Source organism: Bacillus rossius, chromosome 6 (assembly GCF_032445375.1).
Source record: "Bacillus rossius redtenbacheri isolate Brsri chromosome 6, Brsri_v3, whole genome shotgun sequence".
In the NCBI taxonomy this organism is placed as follows: domain Eukaryota; kingdom Metazoa; phylum Arthropoda; class Insecta; order Phasmatodea; family Bacillidae; genus Bacillus; species Bacillus rossius.
In genome coordinates this window covers 47,040,178-47,065,522 of record NC_086334.1, presented here as the reverse complement: position 1 = coordinate 47,065,522, position 25,345 = coordinate 47,040,178, and the positions used below count along the sequence as shown (strand labels likewise).

Here is a 25,345-nt window from a genome sequence, read left to right as displayed (position 1 = left end):
ATTTTAATGTGAGAAAAATTCTAAGAGGGACCAATGACGGGTTAAAAAGAATGTTTAGCCGGCTGCATTTTTCACTGTTCCTTTTCATAATAACTCAAGACACAGGATATGCTTCCTTGTGCATTGAGACTTGGCTCCACCCGCCATATCGGGGTACTGCAATTTCATTCCGTTATTTTTAAAGTGAAACTTCTTTACAGACGATAGGGCAAGTCAATGCCATGACTCATCAGGGATTAATAAAAAAACAAAAAGTGCAACTCTCAAGAACAGTGTGCTCATTTTCGAAGAGGGGAAGGGGGAATGACAAATTAAGTACAGTTTGACGACACCTGGTTCTCTGACCCCTGTTGCGAGTGATTCCTTGTCGTGACGAGAGCGCCGGCCAGCCTAAAACTCAGGGAGTGAACGGGTTCTCACCTTGTGGCTTACAACAGGGGGCCAGGACAACAGCAACCCCTCGAGCTGTCGGCCGCTCAAGACGCCATTTAGTTCGGTCTATGTAGGTCCGTGGTTCGGTCTATGTCGTTAAGGCACTGGCTGCTAAATTGCGAACCACTCACGAGTCGCTAGCGGCGTAGTGCAGAGCAGCGCTCAGACGCGTTCGTCGTGGATGAGGGGCTCGCTACGACTGCCTCCCACACACCGGCGCACGGCGAGCGGGAAGCAAGGGAGGGGGACGCACGAGATGTGTGAGAGAAAGTATGCGGTCCGGGTCCGAGTACACTGTTATTTATCACACCTGCTGCCGCGCTCGGGTGCGCTCACCGCTCAAAAGCACTTTTTTTACACTCATGCCCAGACCAGACGGCTATGGGCAACAGCGGGCCTAGGGACCAGGATAGACACGACAGCTGTCGTCAAGTTGTTGCCAAACGTCTCGAAGGATTGCCTCTCTCTCTTCCCACAACGCACGATGAACCAACCAGGCAGGCCAATCACGTATTTACAGTCACAGGCCAGTAGGATACCAGTCGTCCTGCAAACATTCGGCTGCCAACTAGTAACTAAAATAAAGTCTGCACAAGTGACATAACGTGATGACTTAATAAAAAGATCATTTACATTATGTGTTTTGGATGGATGGTTTTTTAAATCTAGTTTCAAATAATGTTAATACTGATCAATATATTTCACAGATCCCTCCAGCAGTTATAAAGCTGGGTACAAAATAAAACATAAATCAGTACACAGCAGTATGGCAGGCCACATAGAAAAATGCACAACACATGTGCAAAATTAATTGGTCCTCAATTGAATGCTAACACATAAATTTAAGACAGTGAAATTTTGTAAGAATCTAACATCATTTGGCAATTTTAAATTTTATTAACTATTTTAAGTGTGATTGACAGTTGACTGGCATTTTGTAAATATTACTATTTTTCTACTAAAAAATTACACGAGTGCATGATAGTTTATGCAAAAATTCCAATGAAATTTTTTGAAGGATTTTTATATTTAATTTTTTTTTATTTCACATTTTTAATAATTTTTATTTAATTTTTATATTTAATGTATAATTAACAAAGGTCACTCATCTACATGATAAAAATTATTTATTTTTATAACACTATATCAGCAATGTAAACTAACAGTTCAACAATTTCTAGCCACTATATGGAAGTTCTCACCTCTCGCTAAAAAGCTAACCTACTCTGCTCACATTGGCCATTGTGCCATGCATCCGTAACAGAAAATCAATTAATTTATTAATTTCTTTGCTATATGAAAAACATCCCTCCCATGCACACAAAGGTATTATTAATAGTTGTGAATCAGTATGTTAGAAATTATGGCTGTCAAATATTGTACCAATGTTCTGTGCTAATGTTATTTTTATTAATATTAAATCCAACTTCATGCTTTTATGTTGGTCACTCTCAATTATTGAGAACTTTAATCAGCGAAACAAAGTCGAATGTTTTCAGAAAGTCACAAGCTTGGAGGAGGTGCGTGGCCAACTGTTTTTCCTCTACTTCTTCTCCTGCAACTTCTCTCGAGAATTTTACCTCAGTCCCACGTAAATAACAATCAAGATGTTTGGCGACAACAGTAGAGAGTCAGTCAACCGTAAGACTCTTTGCAGAAGATTGATCGTCAAATTTGTTGCGATTTTAAACTTCTATTGCTTACTTTATTGAATGCAAATATATGTATCATATTTTAGCAATGAATTTACTTGCTGAAAACACAAATGATACCAGCAGTACTCCATGACATGTTTGGAATATAGCACATTTGTATACTTGTATGCTTTCATACTTGCTAACTCACACACTTGCTGTCTCTCATACTTCTATACTCAGAAACTTGCACACATTTTTATACAATGGCATACCTATGCACTTGCCATGTAGCTTGCATACGAGGAAAAATGTCAAAAACAAACGGCCTCTTTTTTAACACTACACAGTAATAAAAAAAAATTTTCACTGGTTAATTAATTTAATATTAATATTTGCAGAAGGTAATGTCATGCCGCCCAAGCAGACAAATGTTTCCTAGACATGCCGACAGTAAGGTACATCTCTCAAACTGCTACAAACACACAATGGCTACTGTTTTACCAAGATGAAGCTGGTAATACTGATCTAGTAATCAGCATAAAATTCATGCAGTTATATATTCTGCATAGACAATTAACTTTGTAAAATACAATAGTTAATAGCCCAAAAAAATGAGTTTTTCGCCCATGAAAAGTAACGTAGAGCTGAATTTTAGCACCGTGTTCCTACTGACCTTGGTCCCGGAACCACTTCTGTTATTCATTATGTAGGCTAATTATTAAGAATATATTTAAGAATATTTTTATTCGTAAAATGAAAATAGGCTTACACATATATATATATATATATATATATATATATATATATATATATATATATATATATATATATATATAATATATATGTTTAGGTACTTTAAACAGTGTTAAAATTTTTTCTCATAAACAACATGAGATGTTGCTACTAAAAAAAACTGAACAACTGATCTCTGAAATATGATTATTGAATGAAACCGAGAATGAGTGTATACATTACAGTAGAGACGTAAGATTACGCATATATCTCTTTTTTTGTCTATAGTTTATGAACCATCAATTAAACAGAGAAAGCTGTGTTTGAATGTGTATAACAGTAGAGCAAGTTTTTTTACTGTATTACAAAAAAAAATTTTTTTTGCAACACTTTTTTCCTTATATTAACTGTTTTTTAACATCTCCCCTTTTATTTAATACCTGAGCTCAGCAGGATCATCTGTTGCGATATACAACATGGAAAAGAGTAAACTAGTTCTAATTCTACACCTTAAAAATTTTAAGGGACTAAAAACCAGGGATGCGGTTAATTGAGCTGAAATTCAGTTTTGCATTCTGTTTTAAAGGGTTTGGTTAATTTTTCATTTAATTTGACTAAGCTGAGAGTGCACAAATGAAGAGATGAATAAATCTGGAGAACTTACCTTAGGTATGAGCTTGCTGGCAAAGTAAACAATGATGAGTAATGACGAGGAAATGCCAAGCAAGGTGCCACAGATATAAAAGAACATTTCATTTCGACTCAGTCTGGCCGCAAGGAAAACCAATAAAATCCCAAGACACACTGTGCCTACTTTGCTGAGGTCCACATCTGGAACAATACTCATGAATCAGTGAAAGCTGTACAAGTCAAATAATAAACTAAAAACAAAACCCCACAAGAATCTATAGTAGGTAGGCTTACCAACTAATGAGTTAATGACATATATGACTGTGTTTCATAACCACTTGCGATGATAAAAGGTAAAGTAAGAGAGGTGGGACAGATCACAAAAGTAGCTTTTCAAGATTTCAATTATTTTACATGTATGAGAAAATATTTAAACTTTCATGAAAATTATAACCAAAACAAACCTTAATAAACACACACAACTTAAGGTATGAATCAGTATACCTGTAATAAATGATTTTTTAATCTCCCAAAGTGCGGAAGGATCATCGGTAAAAGCACTGTGCTTACGGGCCCCACCTACCTGGGAAAACATGGGTGTTGATAAGCTTCAGAAGAAACCCCACAATGAAGAAACTGCTCGAGATATCTGACAAGCACTTCAGAACATGCTTAAGTCAGACTTGATGTCCAGCCAGGTTAGCCCTCCCATAAGCCCGATGTACCTCAGCCTTCCCCCCCCCCCCCCCAAAAAAAAAAAAACCAACACCAACACACACTATCACTCCACCGGCACTTTCTGAACCTCCCGCCAGCGACGTGTGTGTGTGTGTGTGTGTGTGCGCACGCACACAAGAGGAAAGTGTACTTTCAGTGCACCATACACCAGAAGTAATAAATTCAAATTAACAAGATTTAATTTTTACTTTTCATTTTAAGCCTAAGTGCTATGTTTTATTTTCAGGTTTAAATTAAGAAGGTGTAACCAGTACAACTGTTTACAGTTATATATTATTATTTTTATTATGATTGTAATATTAATTGTATATTCCATGAGCGAATATTATGTATTTAATTGTTTTGATTGTAAAGAGGACAACCAAGGCATAACAAATATGACACATCTTATTACCATAGACGACACACTTTCAACTTCAGGGTCTTCTAAGAATTATTCCTTGGAAACTTTATTCATTTGGTCTTAGTTCGATTCTTTTACACTCCAACATCCACGTTTTTATTTCACTATGCAGCTTATTCTGTTTGCTGATATCGATAGCTCCTTGGTTGCTAGGGACGGCGAGTAAATAGATATTAGGAAGAGGAAGGGAGACGCCATCGCCATCTTGCGGAGAGAAGACGTTTCTCGGGCTGGGGCGAACCAAAGCCTTGGTTGCCGCCCGAGAAATAGAAGATTTCGCGTCATCCGCGATCGTGTCCTGCTTAGCATTCTCCTCTCTACGAGTTGAGAGAATTGTATCTGGATTAAATAAATCCTAGATAGGGAGTATCGGCGACTTCGAGTGCCAACTTCCGCGTCGGTCCCGTTTTCGTCTCGTAGTGGTTCCAGACATCTGAGGGCAGCGCCAGCTGAGATTCGACCACGAAGATTGGTGAGACCAATCCAGAATTAGACCAGACTTTCCAGGACGAGAGGGATGTCGAGTCTTCAGCTGATACCCGGCGACCTCAGCACCTCTGTAGTTCGCTAATTAGAGCATTACAGCATCCAGAGTTCGCTAATTACAGCATTACAGCATCCAGAGTTACAGTGTAGCAGCAGACCACCTGGAGGTCCTGTGAAGAGAGCCTCAAGCCTCCGACGACGGATAGCTAGACCCGGCAGGATATTCAACGTGTTCTAGTGACGTCATTTGCATCTAATTTCCGACACCTAGATTTGACACCTTGGTTGTTTCTCAATTAATCTCATTTTAAACGTAATTTCACACCAATATTTAAGAACCATTAAAATCATATGTTTTTCAATTATTATTATTTCATTTATACGCAAATTTCCACTATTCACGTAACACCACTAAATTTAATTTTTATAATTACTCTCCATACAGTAACCCAGGGCAGTGACGTGCTAGCTGGACTATCAGTCTGGGCAGACCATCCAGCAGTAGCGGTCCTGGTATTTACTGCAACGAGGGTAGACGCCAAGAACCCCGTGAGAACACATCAATACAATAGCAAGGAGGTTTATTACAGTGGCTACCATAAGCTAGGTGTAGCAAGCATAATTGTTTCAGTGGCGAGCCAACTTAGGGGCATCGATGAGGGTCTACGCTCACTGGACCGTCTACCAAAGTGAAATTGTGTAGTTTGCTGTAGCTTTGCATACTAGTACGTCGGAACCACAACAAGATGGCCGACGAAGGTATGTATTTCCTGAGGCACAAAAAGACCAGCTCCGACAAGGAGGAAACGTCAGTCGAGGGCCAGAAGGAAATACTAGGCGTTGTGGAAAGCGAAAACAAAGAGGACACACCCACACTAAGCATTGAGGCAGGTCAGGGAATTAGCTTTGCTCCCGAACCCGCGCGCATAGAGGAAAGTAACGCTTCCGAACCAGTTATGCAGGCAGCTAAAGAAAACACGAATAACATTTCCATGGAGGATTTAATGCGAGCATTGAATGTGGTTACTATACAAATTAATACTGCGTTAGAATCCCAGCGTGTAGAAGTAATCGAACATATATCTAATGAAATGACAAGACTGAAACTCGAACAGGCAAAAACATTATCTGACGAGATGGTTAGACAGAGGTCCGAAGCGGCGGAACAGGCAAAAGCATTATCTGACGAGATGGCTAGACAGAGGTCCGAAGCGGCGGAACAAAACAGGTTACAACATCTTGAATTGATAGATAAAGTAGAAGCTAAAATTGGTGACGTAACCAGACAACTAGCGACACAAATTCGCGACACGCAGGAGGAAGTTCATAACATTCGTGAAACAGTAATGAACAGATTTGAGGAAATTGACGCGCAAGTAACCGAATTACAGCAACACGTAATTAACACAGAAACTACGTGCATAGAGGTAGCAAAACGTGCTGCAGAGGAACAGTTCAACCATTACGTTCAGCTTAGCGAAACACAATTCGCAAATGTAAATACCGCGCTACGACGACATGAAGCGAGTAGTGCAGACGACATTCGAAACGTGAATAGAAAATTGATCCAGCTCGAGAACTGCGTGCAGCATTTGTCATTGTCTGGAGCGGCAGCACATACACCGATAAACGTTGACACAACGAGCGCGTCTGCGGCGGAAACGATGACGTCAGCGCAGCGAGACCCGTCCGCGTCGTCACACCAGGCTACGCCTACTTACCGTTCACAAGACGTGATTACCAACACTGCAGCCGGACAACAAGTAATACTAGTGGATACAGCAGCCTTAAACCACCCTGCTAGGCATTGGTCAGAGGAAATGCCTGTATTTTCCTCAAAATCCACGGAAAATCCACGTAAATTTATAAAATTATTTGAAGAATACGCGGAGAGATTCAATCTTTCGGACACAGAAAAATTGCGATGTTTGAACAACTGCTTGAAAAGTACCGCATATTATTGGTGGGAAGTTCACCAAACTTCCATCTCATCATTTGGACAGTTTAAAGCAGCTTTCCTACAACAACACTGGAGTTTAAAAATTCAGGGGAATTTACGCGCTCAGTTACACGGAGAAAAGTATGATCCTAAGAAAAACAAAACACTCGAGGCTCATTTAAGCGACATGTTCGAGCGTACCCGCTATCTAGACGTTGTCATGAGCGATGATGAATTCGTGGCAATGATTTTAGGCCAACTTCCGATGCGCTACCAATTACATCTGACAGGTAGAAGCTTTGACGGGATAGCAGATTTCCGGGAACAGCTACTCGCATATGACAGGCTCGACCGTCAAAGTAGAAGTAGCCAGCGAGAGGAATCTGAAAAATCACCGGTGAACAGACAACCACCGCTGTATCAGCCTTGGAATCAGCGGCGTAATGAAAATTACCCGGACAATAACCAACGTAAACAGCCGCACGTGAACAGTCTAATTTGGGGCAAGAATAAGCTGGCCCATAGACGAAACACTTGGTATTCAGGCCGGAACAACAACGATGTTTACCATAGAGGTTCAAAGTCACGCAAGTTTGAACGCTCAAAACACAACCGCTCGTGGCGTAACAGCGAGGAACGCGGAGAATACAGACGCGGAGGTAGTATTTATGATTCAACGCCTAGGCGAGAAGGTAGGGGCGAACAGTCTAGAACCCCACCTACCTCACCGAGACGGCCACCCAGGTCGCCGCGCTATAAGGACGACAGACATTCGCCCAAATATTCGAGTAAGAACTACGACAACTCGAAACATTATTACGAAAATCGAGGAGAAGCGAAGTCATCCGGTAGTCCGCGGAACCGACAGCCACACAAAACAAACTCCCCTAGCAAGTTATCGGTTAACCAACTGAGAAGTGAAGCCGCCGGTAATGAAGCTATTCAATTCTCACAGAATACATTCCAGAATCAACCTTCATCTTCATTACAGTACGCAGGGTATTTTGCGAGACAAGAACCCGTCAACCCTATCACCTACTATGCAAATCCACAAGGCATAGAACCGATACTGGCTAAGTCTACGTCCAGTACCGTGACGTTTAGCGCCGGTAATCGACATGATTAACACCCCATGAAATTATTACTGCGGAACGATCAGAGGCGTTACCGATTACCATATTACCCGACCACGATAAGAACACGAAAGAACCGGAAACGATAAGCGAAGATATGAGGGAACAAATAGAGAAATTTGTTACAGCTCGTCTACATCTAGCTGCAGAACGTCGAAGTAAGCTACAGAAGCCGAAACGAATAACGAAGTTAAATATAGGAGACCTAGTGCTTTAACGAACTAATCCTGTTAGTGACCTGTGGAAACAGGTGACGAAGAAGTTGTTTTTATTATACGAAGGGCCATTTCAAGTTTGTGAACGAATAAATGAGAACTGTTACACTCTCAAGGAAACTGACAGTGACAAGGTCATCGGAAGATTTAATCTAACACAGCTAAGGTTTTATAAGCAACCTAAGTCTTAGATACGCTGATCTATAACGTATATTTAAGAGATGATGTTTGGTCAAGTCATCAGTGACATTCGGCGTGAAGTAGATTTATTGTTTGGCTTTAATTAATGTTTATCCCAACAGTAAGGGAACAATATGTTGCATCGCTAAAACAAGCACGCATGCTTGAGGCTAATTTAGTGTCCACTGTGTCGGAGTACCAGTGAGGACATTTCTGTGCGTAGAGCACTTATCGACGATTTGTTTTTGTCCACTGAGCATGTAGGCCAGTGCGGACATTTGTCGCGGATATGCGATTTTCGTCGTCGATGTTTGTCACACCTATAGGTGGTGTGAATTTTTATTAGCCAGTGCGTAAGATTTGAGCCATGCCACATAATTATTTTATCTTTGAAATTATTGAAGAATTTGATATCTACTATATGTCTACGTCATGGAAGATTTGAAGATCATGAAGATAACTCGTTAAGATCCAGTAGCGTTCGTCGAGAGGCGTCATCTAAGAGAGAAGAGCCAGCTGTTAGTCAGGCGAAACACGTCACTGCCACATACACTATCATTAATACCTGAGATTCTTTTGAGAGATAGTTCACGTTACCGTTCGACCTTCAACTTACTTACATATCTGAACACCGTTCTGTCACTATTGCACTGACACATACACTACTTCGTTTCATTTCTCCTAGCTTCGACATTCATATTATTTTCTATTTAGGAATTGTTCCTACCCTACACGCTAAGCTAAACAAAGAGATAGTATTTCATTACTCTTGTTATAAATATATGAATCTGATGAGATTTCATTTAATCGAATTTGTCATTTGGCACATGCTTATTACCAAAGAAAAAGCTTGCCGTATGAGCTAATTTTGAGAATCATTACACTCAACCACTAGTATTGAGCTTATAATAAAGACTTTTCAATACTATTATAAACAATTTTGCCTAAGCAGAGAACAACCATTTATTTAAAATATTTTTGTCAGACAAACTAAGTAAGTGAACACTAGTGAGTGCATTTTCGTCGACAACGAGGAAGTGTTCAAGAACACGAGTGTGTATACGTGATAACTACGTAATGTTTTATTTGTGATTCATTACTTCGTGCATTATCTGAACTGAAAACATTGTCAGATATTTTATCAACGATCTACGAATTTGTCAATAACATTTCTACGTACTTGTGTCTATTGTACATGTTTATTCTATTATTTTATTAATCTTTATCTACAAAAGAAAACAAAAACACTAAGTCACTTTATTCAGGACTAGATACTGATATGTGATATTATGTATATAGAATTTGAGAATTTGATTTGTTTTAAATAATTAATTGATGTTGATTGAAAAGATAACAACATGTTACCTATTAGTCTTAAACAAGGGATATGTTTAATTTTATTATCTTGAATATTATGTTAATAATTATTACTTTTATGATATGCTGAATGTAACGTCATGAAACTTATCTCACACAGACTCTGATAGACTTTCAACGAAAAGAAGTGAGAAATTTATGAATTGTTATTCAAGAAAAACATAGTCATGTTAACTCAATGTATATTTAGAAAGTTTATTTTGATTTTTCTGGAAGAAAAGATCACAACAAACATTGAAGCGGCTCTGTAACCAGTACAACTGTTTACAGTTATATATTATTATTTTTATTATGATTGTAATATTAATTGTATATTCCATGAGCGAATATTATGTATTTAATTGTTTTGATTGTAAAGAAGACAACCAAGGCATAACAAATATGACACATCTTATTACCATAGACGACACACTTTCAACTTCAGGGTCTTCTAAGAATTATTCCTTGGAAACTTTATTCATTTGGTCTTAGTTCGATTCTTTTACACTCCAACATCCACGTTTTTATTTCACTATGCAGCTTATTCTGTTTGCTGATATCGATAGCTCCTTGGTTGCTAGGGACGGCGAGTAAATAGATATTAGGAAGAGGAAGGGAGACGCCATCGCCATCTTGCGGAGAGAAGACGTTTCTCGGGCTGGGGCGAACCAAAGCCTTGGTTGCCGCCCGAGAAATAGAAGATTTCGCGTCATCCGCGATCGTGTCCTGCTTAGCATTCTCCTCTCTACGAGTTGAGAGAATTGTATCTGGATTAAATAAATCCTAGATAGGGAGTATCGGCGACTTCGAGTGCCAACTTCCGCGTCGGTCCCGTTTTCGTCTCGTAGTGGTTCCAGACATCTGAGGGCAGCGCCAGCTGAGATTCGACCACGAAGATTGGTGAGACCAATCCAGAATTAGACCAGACTTTCCAGGACGAGAGGGATGTCGAGTCTTCAGCTGATACCCGGCGACCTCAGCACCTCTGTAGTTCGCTAATTAGAGCATTACAGCATCCAGAGTTCGCTAATTACAGCATTACAGCATCCAGAGTTACAGTGTAGCAGCAGACCACCTGGAGGTCCTGTGAAGAGAGCCTCAAGCCTCCGACGACGGATAGCTAGACCCGGCAGGATATTCAACGTGTTCTAGTGACGTCATTTGCATCTAATTTCCGACACCTAGATTTGACACCTTGGTTGTTTCTCAATTAATCTCATTTTAAACGTAATTTCACACCAATATTTAAGAACCATTAAAATCATATGTTTTTCAATTATTATTATTTCATTTATACGCAAATTTCCACTATTCACGTAACACCACTAAATTTAATTTCTATAATTACTCTCCATACAGTAACCCAGGGCAGTGACGTGCTAGCTGGACTATCAGTCTGGGCAGACCATCCAGCAGTAGCGGTCCTGGTATTTACTGCAACGAGGGTAGACGCCAAGAACCCCGTGAGAACACATCAATACAATAGCAAGGAGGTTTATTACAGTGGCTACCACAAGCTAGGTGTAGCAAGCATAATTGTTTCAAAGGCTGGAGCATCGCCAACACGCTAACATCTACGAATGCACCCAAGCTTGAGCGGTTTAGTTTTTAACTTAAAATTAAATAATTCAATATGTATTTAATAATATATCAGTTTACTTGTAATCAAGTCAGTGAGGGTTTAAACCTAAAGTGATTAAATGTATTCCCATCAGTTGAATTTCAAATAATATTAAAAGGTCTTTAGAAGGGGGCAGGATGCTTCCCTTGCGACCATGACACCTTGACCAACTTCTAATCTCTCTCGATTGCCACTCGGGGTAAATTGCCAACATCACCACTTTGGTATTATTGATCTCGATCTGTTAGCATCTGCTACTTGTAAAATTATTTTTTTACATTTCATTTTATCTTTAAGCCTACTCCAGGTGGTAGACTGTTTAAACTAAAAAGTTTAATTCTGTTTATCGATTCTTGAGAGTAATGACGACTTACCTTTCTAGACCAGGTCACGTGGTGTCCTGGTCCACACCTATACTGATTTTGTGTTGTTGGCAATTTAACTCTTGTAGTATTATTTACTTTATTAATTAAAGTATTTGTAAGAGGTATGTTAATAAAAACAATTAATACCAGAAGCTTACTAGTCTTTCGCTAAACGACCACATGAGTAAACTTACATTGGGACTGAAACGTGTGGGATGCCTAGAGAGCCCACTACTGTAGTAACGATCTTCCAGACTTACTTAAGTTACGGCCACACAGAATGCTATGCTCGCTAAGTTCGCAATGTTTGTTGCGCTAGTGAAATATGGCCAGCTGCATCTCACGTGTCACCTGTCACACCAAGCTGTGTTCACTATTTTTACTATTTTGGCGATCCTGGAAACGCTGCCAGGTGTTTGGTTCTTGGCTATTTTTACAAACGTCACTGACTTCACGCATGTGCAAATAATAAAAAAAGTCTGTGTTCACACGAAATTGGGCTGTACATCTGCCTTTGCTTTGTATGAAAATTTGTTTCATTATTTTGCTTTAAATAAGTAATATTGATGGAAACGTTCATTGAAGAAATAAAAAAAATTCATTTTTATGGAATTAATCGATGAAAGAATGTAGAAAGCAGGATATGTGGGAAAAAGCCAGAGATTTTATTTAAAGGGAATGCTAGTGATTTAATTCTATTTATTTGAAATAATCAATAATTTTAGTTTCATCCTCACATGCAACTGATTCATTAAATGATTGAATTCTTCTAAATCTTTTTTTTATATTAACTTTACGAATCCATTTATTTTTACGTTTACATACTGTGAGAACCAGAATATCATAATTGTTTAAATCATGACTTGAATAACAAGGCATGTATCTCTCAAACATCACAAACTAGACTATCTATCTGACCACCAAGCTCAGCGAACACAGCATACATAGCGAACATCAGCGAACATAGCTTCGGTATCTGTGGGGCTTCACCTTTAATCGATAGTGTGCCCGATTCCCAGAGCAGGCCAGTACTCGTGATTGTGTTAAGGGTCACACACATGGGTGAGGTCATGACCATGAGTTGCAGAGTCCAAGCCAAACGTGAGACAAACACCCCCCCCCCCCCCCCATACATTATTTTGAACAAATACCTTAATTCACATATCCAAACATCCCCCTTTCCCCCAACCCATGAAAGATTAGTAGTTTTGTTTCTGAATTTTATTTTTAAAGTGTATTTTTAGGAGTGTACAACATGCGTTTTCAGAATAATAGTTTGGTGTGAAAATTAACGTAAAGATTCCCGAAAGCACTTAGGGGACTTGCCATACACCCTTATCTTCAATCTTACACCACAAAATGGTAAGGTTACCACTCAAATCTCAAACTTGCACAATGCATGACCAGAAGACTGCATGTCAGTCTACAACCTTGTGCTTGGAGGCAATATCACACTAGAAGAACCAGCGAGCATCGCACTTATCATTTTACCTCACTAAAACAAATGCACATGACTAGACGGGCCCCTACAATATCAAAACGGAAACAATTTGTGTCTTTTATTTCTGTTTGTTCTGTTGGCACATCATAAAAAATACATTCTTTTAGCAAAAAAAAAAAAAATTGCACAGCATAACCTTTGTATCTTAAGTTCCTGCTACCGACACATGGACAAAAATGCTTCTGTAAAAGCTGAAGTCTAGGAATGGTAGTAAACAGACACCTCAACGCTTGCGCTACTAAAACCACAAATTATTCTATTTATTTTTGCTTTTAACAATCATTAATTTAAGACCAACACAAGATCATCGAAACAAGAAAGAGAGAAAAAAATTCTTGTACATAAATAATATGAACTTACAGACAAAGTCGACAAATGCAGTGAAGCCATCTGACGTTTTTATGCCCACACACTCCTGGTCAAAAGTGTGAATAACAGTACTATCACTCTGAGAGTTGAAGCCGAAGAAATTTTTTGATGGTGTCCATGATGATTCCTCCTCCTCACATTTTCTCATAACTTCCTCTGGATTGGAGCCTTGATAGTACGTGTAAAACACTCCTTTAGATTGCATTTTGAACTGCATCTAGTGTAGAGTGAAAAAAAAAAAGTCACACAAATTAACAATATATTCCTAATGTACTGCAACTTAATGAAATTATAATTAAGTATAACTTATATTTCTGTGTTTGACGGTTTTGTGCAAAACTTCTAAGAAAATAAGACAAAGTTATTTCATATTTCAGATAACTTACCACGATTGTTGAATACAAATGAAGCGGGCTACTATAGCCACCTTTGTAGCAGTATATGCTGAGTGTGCTAGTATAGTTAGGCTGTTTACTTAAAGTCATTCCTGACAGCATGTAATGTACTGGAACTGAAACAGGCCAGTAGAAAGGGTACAAATATACAAACTAAATGTAGAAGATACAAAAGACTTGTATAGACTTTGAAAACACATTGAAATTCATTACATACATACATTTTGTATTTTTATTGAAGTTATACTTCTTTAGGGACATTATGAAAAAATGATGAGTGAATTTTTACGATGGGCGCGAATCATGCAATGATATTTTCACAGGATAGAAAAAAACCTTACATACAAAAAAGGGTCCATACAGATAATCAAATACAGTACAGACCCACTATTCCAAACCCTGCTATTCCGAAAATCTACCTATTTCAAACGGAGTTCAGTTTAACTTAAAAAACAGGAGAAATTAAATTAAAAAGACGTTAGTGAAAAAATGTAGATTTATTGTTATACAAAGAAGTTAAATAGAGTCTAAAATTGTTGAAAATGCCTGAAACCAAATTATATTGAAAGCTGGTTACTTACAGCACATGTCTGTTCCATTTACGTATACAATTCTGTAGAATTATTTTTAATCACTGCTTAACACAAAAAATAACTAATTTACACACACTTAAGAAGTAAAGTCAGTGATTTTTTTCTGACGAAGAGCACTGAATCGACTTGAGGATGCAATGTTCCACCATCGCAGCATGAACATAACATCATTTGGTGTTGTTGAAGCGTGTTGTTAGCGTAAGGCGAGGTTAAGAGCATTTGCAGCGTCTGTGTCTGATATGAGTTCAGTTTGAGAGTTCACCTCCTCCTCGCTTTCCTCAGAGTCAAACTGAGCTGATGAGCCCTGCACTATTGCTACAATGTCTTCGTCTCAGTACTCCTGGTGGCCACTGTCGTCAACAGCAGTCCACATCTCAACACAGCTTTCTTCTGCATCTTCACAGCCAGATTTTCTTGACTAGTGGAATGTCACAGTCTTTTACTGGTGTAAAAGTCATTTCAACAAATTCCACTGTAGGCCAGAGATTTTTCCATGATTTCTGTAATGTGCCTTCAGTGGTGTTATCCCATGCTTCAGCCCCCTAGTAAATAACATCTTTTATTATAATTTTCTTAAGTTTTTGCACGATTGTGAGTTCATTTTCATCCTCTTCAAAAAAAGTTCCGAAGCTGCATTTTTCTGTATTTTTTGTTAATGGCCTGCAACACACCCTGGTCCATGGCTGAAGAATTTAAGTTACATTGGGTGGCAGAAAAACTGCTTTGATGTCTCCACAAACAAGTTTCATTTCTTCTGGGTGGGACAGATCATTGTCTATAAACAGCAGAGCACGATTAGGCAATCCATTTTCTCTATTGAATGCAGTCACTTAAGGGACAAATTGGTGCTCGAACCATTCCTTGAAATAGTCACATTTTACCCACACTTTTTTGATTTTTATGATACACAGGAAGTGAGTTGCTATTAATGTTTTTAAAAGCTCATAATTTTGCTGATTTGCCTATTACCATCAGCGGAAGTTTGTTTGTTACCGAGGCATTGCTGCAAGCTAAGACAGATAGACGTTGTTTGTCCATTTTAAACCCTGGGGCAGATTTCTCTTCTTGCGAAGCAAGACTTTTGGTAGGCAAAGCCTTAAAATTCAGTCCGGTTTCATCCACGTTGTAAACATACTGAAGTCAGCAGTTTTGGGAAGAAACAAGGTCTTTAAATTCTTTTAGGTAATTGGCAGGTGCTTCGTTGTCCGCTGACAGCTTCTCCCCAGCAATCGTGAGCTGTTGAATTCCATGTCTTTTCTTCCAACAATCCGAAAAACCACAGCTAGCTGAAAATGATGGGTCACCATCCATAAGCTTTTCAGTTGAAGCACCTTTTCTTTTACCAAAGGACCAGAAATGGAGATTCCTTTCTTTCTTTCTTGAGTGAATCACAAAAAAAAAGCTTTGTCAAGTTTTTCATGTGAACACAGTTGTTTTTTGTTGTTTTTCAAGAGTTTTTTCACTTGAAGCAGAACAAAACTTCTCAATTTTAAATCAATTTTTTTTTCCAGTCACTAATCGTTGCTTTTCCGACAAATGATAATTTAGTACCTAGCACTTTCTCCTTTGTATAGTCTTTTTAACACTTCAAGTTTTTCTTTTAAAGTACACGAAGAACAACTTTGTTTACCTGCCATGTTTAATGTTTAACAGCTGAAGTCAAGGACTACGAACATAAATAAAAAAGGAACAGTGACTCTGTAAAGCAACTCAACACTCATGGGACAGAGCTTTACAATAAATTTGCAATAAGCGCACACAGTTCATCAAACTCCGCTAGAGTAAACAATGACCTAGATATGACTAGACAGTGCTTAGTGCAGTGAGTCATGTGTTTGGAATGCGGGAGGGAAAAGGATAGGTAGGTAGGGCGTCTGCGCTATGAGTCCTCGAAGATCACTGCCCTTCCCTTCCAATTTTCACTGAACCTTTTCACGAGCCGATCAATGCTGTATAGAGCAGACACTAGCAGATGTCCCTGCACTTAATTTACACCTTAACACATCATACATTGATATTTTTTTTATGAAATCCGCCTATTCCGAATTCCCACTAAACAGAACTATATTCAATCCCAATTAGTTCGGAATAGCGGGACTCTACAGTATGTGCTTTTAAACCTTATACTTTAGTGATTGATATTGAATACTGGCCCATATCATTAAAAACATCCATTTATTGTGAATATTAGTGTATGCATTGTGTTTATAATCTTTTTCAAGTGTATTTATATAAGTAAAGTTATGTTTCCATATGTATCATTTATTTGCATTATAAATTATTACATTTAAATTTCAAAAATAAATTAAATTAATAAATTACAATAAACATTAAACATGTTTATTGCTTTTCATTATTAATTAAAATTTATCTCTATTATTTTACTAAATTTAATAATTAATTATAAACACATATATCTATTAATAGGTATTGAATACTGAGTATTTATTTAATTTTTTTAAATTTGATTGAATTTATATTTTACTAAACATATTTATAATATCACTCCATTCCTTTATTGTTTTATATCTATTAATTATTTGCATGCCAAATTAAAGTTAATTTCTTATCACGCCAAGTAAGTGTAACTTCTAACTTGCATACATAAGTACATGCACCCATTTTTTATTTTATTTACATGAGTCATTTGCACAGTTTAATTCACATTAAAACATTTCCAAGCAAAGAGATGTGCATCTAACTGCTACAGTTTGCTTATTATAGTGGGTTTAACTTATGGCTAGTTCACAATGAAATCATCAAAGATGGAAAGGCATAGCAGATATCAAAGAAATTCAGGGGACGAATCTGCCATGGTCTAATGTAAGGTACCGAACATCCTAGCATTTTCCTGGAGTAATTGTGAGAAAGACATACAAAACTGGATTCAACACAGCATCTTCATTTTTGAATCATAAAAACTGTTTAACATTTAAGCATGTGTTAAAAGTGGGTACTTCAGTAGTATGTAATAACACTTTATTACTTTAAAAAAATAGCCACAAACATGATATACCTAACTAGTAACCAACATACAGAAATATATTTTAGTTACAATATTCATAGTTAAAGAAATGTATTGACGCCGACCGCCAATGCTCCTCTATGTCGCATAGACCGCTATGCCTCATCAACGTCTCCTAGAAGCGTGTGCACCGAACGCGCCCGTGCGCGCAGCTAAGTGTAGTGCGTGCGTCGAGGCGATCGCCGTGCAACGAGTGCTGCGCCGGCGGAAGGATCCGGCCGGGTGTGGCATATCCTTCCGCCGCACTACAACAAATTGTTATAATTATGTTTTTCCACAGGATTTTATTAAACATTATTTTTCATTAATTAATAATTCAGTCTTTGCAAAACCATGTTTCACCGTGCGATTTGTCCCGAACCTGGCCGGTTCAGTTTCCCGCGAAATTCACACGTTTCCGCGAGAGGGCTGGCGGGGGAGGGGGGTCGCGCGCGGCGACACCGCTAGTGTCCTTCGAGAGCTCAACCAGGCCGGCAGCCTGCGCGCAACGCGGAACCTTCAACCTTTGCATTCACCGACATGTAGTTTTCCATAGTGTAATTTCTTTTCAACCTTTTGTACAGTTCCGCGGTCGGCCTAGATTTACCATGAGGTACTTAACTTAATTCAATCAGTGCTCCGAGATGAGTGTTTTACGTCATACGTAAGTACTGTGGGGAGAGTATGTGGTTTTACGTCGGCGCTTCACGCCCAACCTAGCCTACAGGCTACTTAGTTTTGGCCCGCACGGGGCAGCCAGCAGGCAACACGTGCCATCCAACTTAATAACGATTCAGTCCCTGGGACACACCTAGTCACCACGTAGAGTCGCCGGAGACACGGGCCTACGTGTTGCTAGCCCAGTTTATCCAGAGCTAGGTATTAGTGCAGTGTATTGTGCTTCAAAATATCGTGTGCCATGTCAGTGTCTTTTGTAACTTTCGCGTCACGTATACGAGTCTGCCCCTCACGCGCATAAGAATCGTGAGCCGCCACTGAGGAAGTGAGCTGCGCGTGTGACTAGTCGCGTCGGGCAAACCGTTACGGCCAGAACGGGCAGCACCATGTATTGGGCTGTGCTGTATTAAATTCACCAACTATCTGAAGAGGTTTTGTGTTATTATTCAGGCGTCCCGAGTGGCCTCAACAGCTCGGGGGGCCCTACTGCGTTGACCCCTACCTCTAGCCACAAGGCCGAACCCTCCCTGAGAACACGAACCGGACAAAAATTACGTTTAAATAATCAGAGGTAGCGGGGACGGCGTCAAATTGGCGCCCGACTAGTGTGGCTTTCATTTTCTAAAAATTAATTTCCAAATTTTGTTTCAAATTTTTCAAATTTTTTCTCAAATTTTTCAAATTTTATACTTCAAATTAGTGTACCAGTAAGGGCTCGCGTAGGAAGTCGGGAATCGCGCGGAAACGGACGCGACGCGCAGACAGCCAAAGGAGCGGGCACCTGGCGATAGGCGCGCGTCAAGTTACACGCCAGACGCGCATCAAGTTACGCGCCAGGCGAGATAACGGCTGTGGGAGCGGAAGTCCGCGCGCCTCGCACACGGATCAGGTGGCGCAGCTGCGCAGCTGCTACGCGTCGAACATGAGCACGAACATGAGTCGTGACGAAGCGGCGAGCATGCATAGTGGAGCAACGTCACAAGTCACCACGAGTCACTAGAAATGAACGACTTCCAGGAGGCCTACGAGGCATGGGCAAGCGAGGGCTACCCATGCCCAGGGGACAACTGGGAGTACGAAGAACAGGACGAATGGAAGGAGGACGACACCGCAGCGGACACCGAGGGGCCGGACGTAATCCGGACACCGCTACGACAGCACATAACACAGCCCGCATCGCCGCTGCCACACGCGGCCAACCACCACGCCGCGGTAACAGCCATGATGCCGCCCGCGTCACTGACAACCCAGACGTCCGTCCTCAACAGGACGCCGCCTCCGACGCCGCCTCCGACGCCGCCCCCGCCATATGGGGTGGTGACGACCTCACCGCAGATGGAAGACGTCACACCCGTCCAACCACTGTGGTACGATTGGCACGCGGAGACCGGGTGGACACGTCAGGCCTACTCAACCACGCCACCTCCAGCACCTCCGACGCCGCCCCCGCCATATGGGGTGGTGACGACCTCACCGCAGATGGAAGACGTCACACCCGTCCAACCACTGTGGTACGATTGGCACGCGGAGACAGGGTGGACACGTCAGGCCGACTCAAACACACCACCTCCAGCACCACCGACGCCGCCCTCAGCCGCTGAGAAAGCGACAGGCGCGGCCGTGCACACCGACACAGCCACAGGGAGATGCAGCCTGGCAGGCAGCCAGGTCGCCGATCACACGCAGCGTCACTGCGGATCCACCACGCCACCTCCAGCACCACAGACGCCGCCCCCAGCCGCTGAGAAAGCGACAGGCGCGGCCGTGCACACCGACACAGCCACAGGGAGATGCAGCCTGGCAGGCAGCCAGGTCGCCGATCACACGCAGCGTCACTGCGGATCCACCACGCCACCTCCAGCACCACCGACGCCGCCCTCAGCCGCTGAGAAAGCGACAGGCGCGGCCGTGCACACCGACACAGCCACAGGGAGATGCAGCCTGGCAGGCAGCCAGGTCGCCGATCACACGCAGCGTCACTGCGGATCCACCACGCCACCTCCAGCACCACCGACGCCGCCCCCAGCCGCTGAGAAAGCGACAGGCGCGGCCGTGCACACAGACACAGCCACAGGGAGATGCAGCCTGGCAGGCAGCCAGGTCGCCGATCACACGCAGCGTCACTGCGGATCCACCACGCCACCTCCAGCACCACCGACGCCGCCCTCAGCCGCTGAGAAAGCGACAGGCGCGGCCGTGCACACCGACACAGCCACAGGGAGATGCAGCCTGGCAGGCAGCCAGGTCGCCGATCACACGCAGCGTCACTGCGGATCCACCACGCCACCTCCAGCACCACCGACGCCGCCCTCAGCCGCTGAGAAAGCGACAGGCGCGGCCGTGCACACAGACACAGCCACAGGGAGATGCAGCCTGGCAGGCAGCCAGGTCGCCGATCACACGCAGCGTCACTGCGGATCCACCACGCCACCTCCAGCACCACCGACGCCGCCCTCAGCCGCTGAGAAAGCGACAGGCGCGGCCGTGCACACAGACACAGCCACAGGGAGATGCAGCCTGGCAGGCAGCCAGGTCGCCGATCACACGCAGCGTCACTGCGGATCCACCACGCCACCTCCAGCACCACCGACGCCGCCCTCAGCCGCTGAGAAAGCGACAGGCGCGGCCGTGCACACAGACACAGCCACAGGGAGATGCAGCCTGGCAGGCAGCCAGGTCGCCGATCACACGCAGCGTCACTGCGGATCCACCACGCCACCTCCAGCACCACCGACGCCGCCCTCAGCCGCTGAGAAAGCGACAGGCGCGGCCGTGCACACAGACACAGCCACAGGGAGATGCAGCCTGGCAGGCAGCCAGGTCGCCGATCACACGCAGCGTCACTGCGGATCCACCACGCCACCTCCAGCACCACCGACGACGCCGCCTCCAGCCACTGGGAGAGTGACTGGCACGGCCGCACGTCTCAAAGCGGCCACATCGCGACCCAGTCCGGGAGACAACCAGGTTGCCGACGACATACCACAATGCACTGGGGGCATGTCACCTCCGCCCGCCGCGCACGTCACAGTGGGCGTGTCACTTCCGCCCGCCGCGCACGTCACAGTGGGCGTGTCACCTCCGCCCGCCGCTGAAAGCACCGCGCCGCCTCCGCACGTCATGCGCGCCGCTGAAGGTGCTGCGCCGTCGTCGCCTGCCACGTGCGCCGCCATGGGAGCGCCGCCGCCTGCCGCTGAAGGTGCCGCGACGCCGCCGCCGCCCACCTCGGCCGCCGATGACGCTGACCCACAGGTACCCGACGCCACCCCGGGTGTACCAGGTCAGTGTGCCGGCGTATCTTTAAGTGTGTGTGTGTGTGTGTGTAGTGAGGCATTGATGCACATAGCGGTCTCAGAGAAATGGGGGCATTTGACGCCGACCGCCAATGCTCCTCTATGTCGCATAGACCGCTATGCCTCATCAACGTCTCCTAGAAGCGTGTGCACCGAACGCGCCCGTGCGCGCAGCTAAGTGTAGTGCGTGCGTCGAGGCGATCGCCGTGCAACGAGTGCTGCGCCGGCGGAAGGATCCGGCCGGGTGTGGCATATCCTTCCGCCGCACTACAACAAATTGTTATAATTATGTTTTTCCACAGGATTTTATTAAACATTATTTTTCATTAATTAATAATTCAGTCTTTGCAAAACCATGTTTCACCGTGCGATTTGTCCCGAACCTGGCCGGTTCAGTTTCCCGCGAAATTCACACGTTTCCGCGAGAGGGCTGGCGGGGGAGGGGGGTCGCGCGCGGCGACACCGCTAGTGTCCTTCGAGAGCTCAACCAGGCCGGCAGCCTGCGCGCAACGCGGAACCTTCAACCTTTGCATTCACCGACATGTAGTTTTCCATAGTGTAATTTCTTTTCAACCTTTTGTACAGTTCCGCGGTCGGCCTAGATTTACCATGAGGTACTTAACTTAATTCAATCAGTGCTCCGAGATGAGTGTTTTACGTCATACGTAAGTACTGTGGGGAGAGTATGTGGTTTTACGTCGGCGCTTCACGCCCAACCTAGCCTACAGGCTACTTAGTTTTGGCCCGCACGGGGCAGCCAGCAGGCAACACGTGCCATCCAACTTAATAACGATTCAGTCCCTGGGACACACCTAGTCACCACGTAGAGTCGCCGGAGACACGGGCCTACGTGTTGCTAGCCCAGTTTATCCAGAGCTAGGTATTAGTGCAGTGTATTGTGCTTCAAAATATCGTGTGCCATGTCAGTGTCTTTTGTAACTTTCGCGTCACGTATACGAGTCTGCCCCTCACGCGCATAAGAATCGTGAGCCGCCACTGAGGAAGTGAGCTGCGCGTGTGACTAGTCGCGTCGGGCAAACCGTTACGGCCAGAACGGGCTGTGCTGTATTAAATTCACCAACTATCTGAAGAGGTTTTGTGTTATTATTCAGGCGTCCCGAGTGGCCTCAACAGCTCGGGGGGCCCTACTGCGTTGACCCCTACCTCTAGCCACAAGGCCGAACCCTCCCTGAGAACACGAACCGGACAAAAATTACGTTTAAATAATCAGAGGTAGCGGGGACGGCGTCAGTATGTTAAAAAATACAATAGGACCAAATTAGATATTTATTACATCACTGAACGTTGATAATATATTAAAAAATGTAAATTAAATTAGCACTTTATGTCTCATCGAAATTGTGGACTTTAGGCTACAGACAAGTGACGAGATAATAATGGAACATTGCCAGAATAATTAGGAGGGGGGATTACCCTGAGAAAACCCACCGGCTCATGCCGACCAACACGTTCCCCAATTGTGAAAAATTAGGGTTTCACCCGTGGGAAATGGACCCAGATTACTTTAGTGAAAGGCCGCTCAGCCACTGCACTCATACACTATCTTTTTAAAGCCCCATTTCCCTCCAATAGTAGGGAGGGTTACCTCCTTTTCCTACCCTCCTATCAGGCATAAAATACTTCACCATCTGCTCCAGTATGTCTCTTAGGGCAACCCATTTTTCATCTAGTCCATCAATCTCTACTCTACCCACCTCCAACACTATATCTTCAAATAGGTCACTGCCCCCACTTTATCTGCCCTACCCCATATTTTAATCACTTTCTCCCTCCTTTCCTTTTCTGCTCTCGGCCCTATTTCAATCTCCACCACTGGGATCCTGTGGTCGTTGATTCCCTCCATACTACTCATAACCGCCTCCACTGGTCTCAACAGCACCACATATAGGAGATTTCAATTTTCCTCCTCCCCCTACTGCTACTATTCATGGTATTCTGCTCCAGTCCTCTATTTATCAACTGAGATGCCCACTTCTGCTCCCATTGCTCCCATCTCCTCCGGTCCCTGCTCCCACTCCATCCCTGGCAACTTACCATCACCCAACTATCCTCTCCTAGCCTGTCCAGTCTATTCCTGAGCTCTAGAATGGTTTCTTCCCCTTGCCCTGGTGGCCTATACACTGCCAGCAGCCTATCTGTCATTCCAATCCTCTAACACTTCTGCTTTATCACTCAATCATTCAACCATAACAATAAGTCCCTTTCGCAAGCATACCATCACACAGCCCTCCCCTACTATTCCTATTTTTTCTAAATACCTCATTGTTAGCCCTCCTTAGTTCTCATCCCCAACTTCCTCATCCCACCATGTCTCTATTGCTATGACAATATCCACACCATATTTCCTGAACATGTCTAACTTACTATACACACTTCTACAGTTTATCACTACCACCCTCACATTTTTGCTGCCTTATCGCAATTTTGCTCTTCCATTTCCACTCCTCCCTCCACTTACTTCCTCCCTATCAAGCCCTTCTTCCTACTGTCCGTCTATCTGTCCCCCACTTCTGTTTCCTGAATGGTTTTCTCTTCTTCCTACCGCCCAACATCCTTTCAAGACCTCTTCCTTCAGAAACCTTGACAACTTCTCCTGTATTTTCACATTAAGATGTATACTACATATCTAATTCCCAGCTTTCCACATGACATCCTACCCACATTGCCATGTCTGCCTCTTACACACATCTCATGGACACTCCCTCCCTTGGTAGAACTCCTTTTATTATTAGGTCCAACCCTTGTCTCTATTATTGTTCTTCATCCCCTGCTCCTTAATCTTGACTAAATCATAGTTTCCTATCATGAAAATTGAAAATTATTTCTTTTCCTCCGTTCTCTCTATGGAGTTTCCCTTTTCTCTAACTGTTCTTCCCTCCTCACTACCTCTAATATGGCATTACCCCTCCCCACCCCCTCTGTTCCCCCTCCCCACCACCTCTGCACAGAGATTACCCCTCACCATTTATCTATCCCTCCATTACTCCTTCCAACTACTCCTCTCCTCTACTTCTGACCACCTGCTTTCCCTCCTCCCCACTTCTGACCCTCCAGTAGTACTATCCACCACTTCTTTATCGCTATTCTTCTCCTCCACTTAGTTCCCCGCTAATCTTCCCCCATTGCACACCATCTTTCCCGGGTCCCACAGCCCTGACGATTCAGCCCTTCCCTAGTTTGCCCCCTTTCTTCCAATAACCTTAGTTTTCCCTGTCTTTCTGCATTTATTCTCTAACTTTTACCTTCTTTACTTCCTCCTGCTGCAGCTCTATCACAGTAGCTAGTGCTTCACTACTACTCTCCCTCTGCTTCTCTTGTTACTCCACTCTGATGTCACACCAAACTTAATTGAGCATGTCAATCACGTTTCTCTCCAGCAACTTCACCACTTGTCCTCCCACTTTTCCTTTCCTATCCTCAACGAATCCACTTCCCTTTTGTTACCATTTATTAGTCCCTCCAGGATTTTCACTCCAAATGTTGTATTCACCCATTTAGTAAACCTAAGGGACACCTAAGGGTTAACGTCTTAATTTTTTGGTAAGGAAGAGCGATAGGCAAGATTCTCTGGATTTTCAAGAAATTGTGAAAGGTTATGTTACATTTTAGCTTCTAGGCATGACA

The 25,345-nt window shown here is 43.0% G+C and overlaps 1 protein-coding gene across 3 annotated transcripts in view; it reads right to left on the bottom strand.

Moving 5' to 3' along the window:
• LOC134533148 (nuclear envelope integral membrane protein) overlaps nucleotides 1-25,345 on the bottom strand; it is a 42,103-nt gene that overhangs the window by 13,035 nt on the left and 3,723 nt on the right. For 2 of the 3 annotated variants that reach the window (XM_063370458.1, XM_063370459.1), the window contains exons 2-4: nucleotides 14,124-14,248; nucleotides 13,729-13,954; nucleotides 3,466-3,632 (exon numbers count right to left, since the gene is read on the bottom strand). In XM_063370458.1, the coding sequence (XP_063226528.1) occupies nucleotides 3,466-3,632; nucleotides 13,729-13,954; nucleotides 14,124-14,248 (518 nt within the window). Of the gene's footprint in view, nucleotides 1-3,465; nucleotides 3,633-13,728; nucleotides 13,955-14,123; nucleotides 14,249-24,963; nucleotides 25,334-25,345 lie in introns of those variants that run through there. The other variant, XM_063370460.1, reaches the window with a different exon arrangement.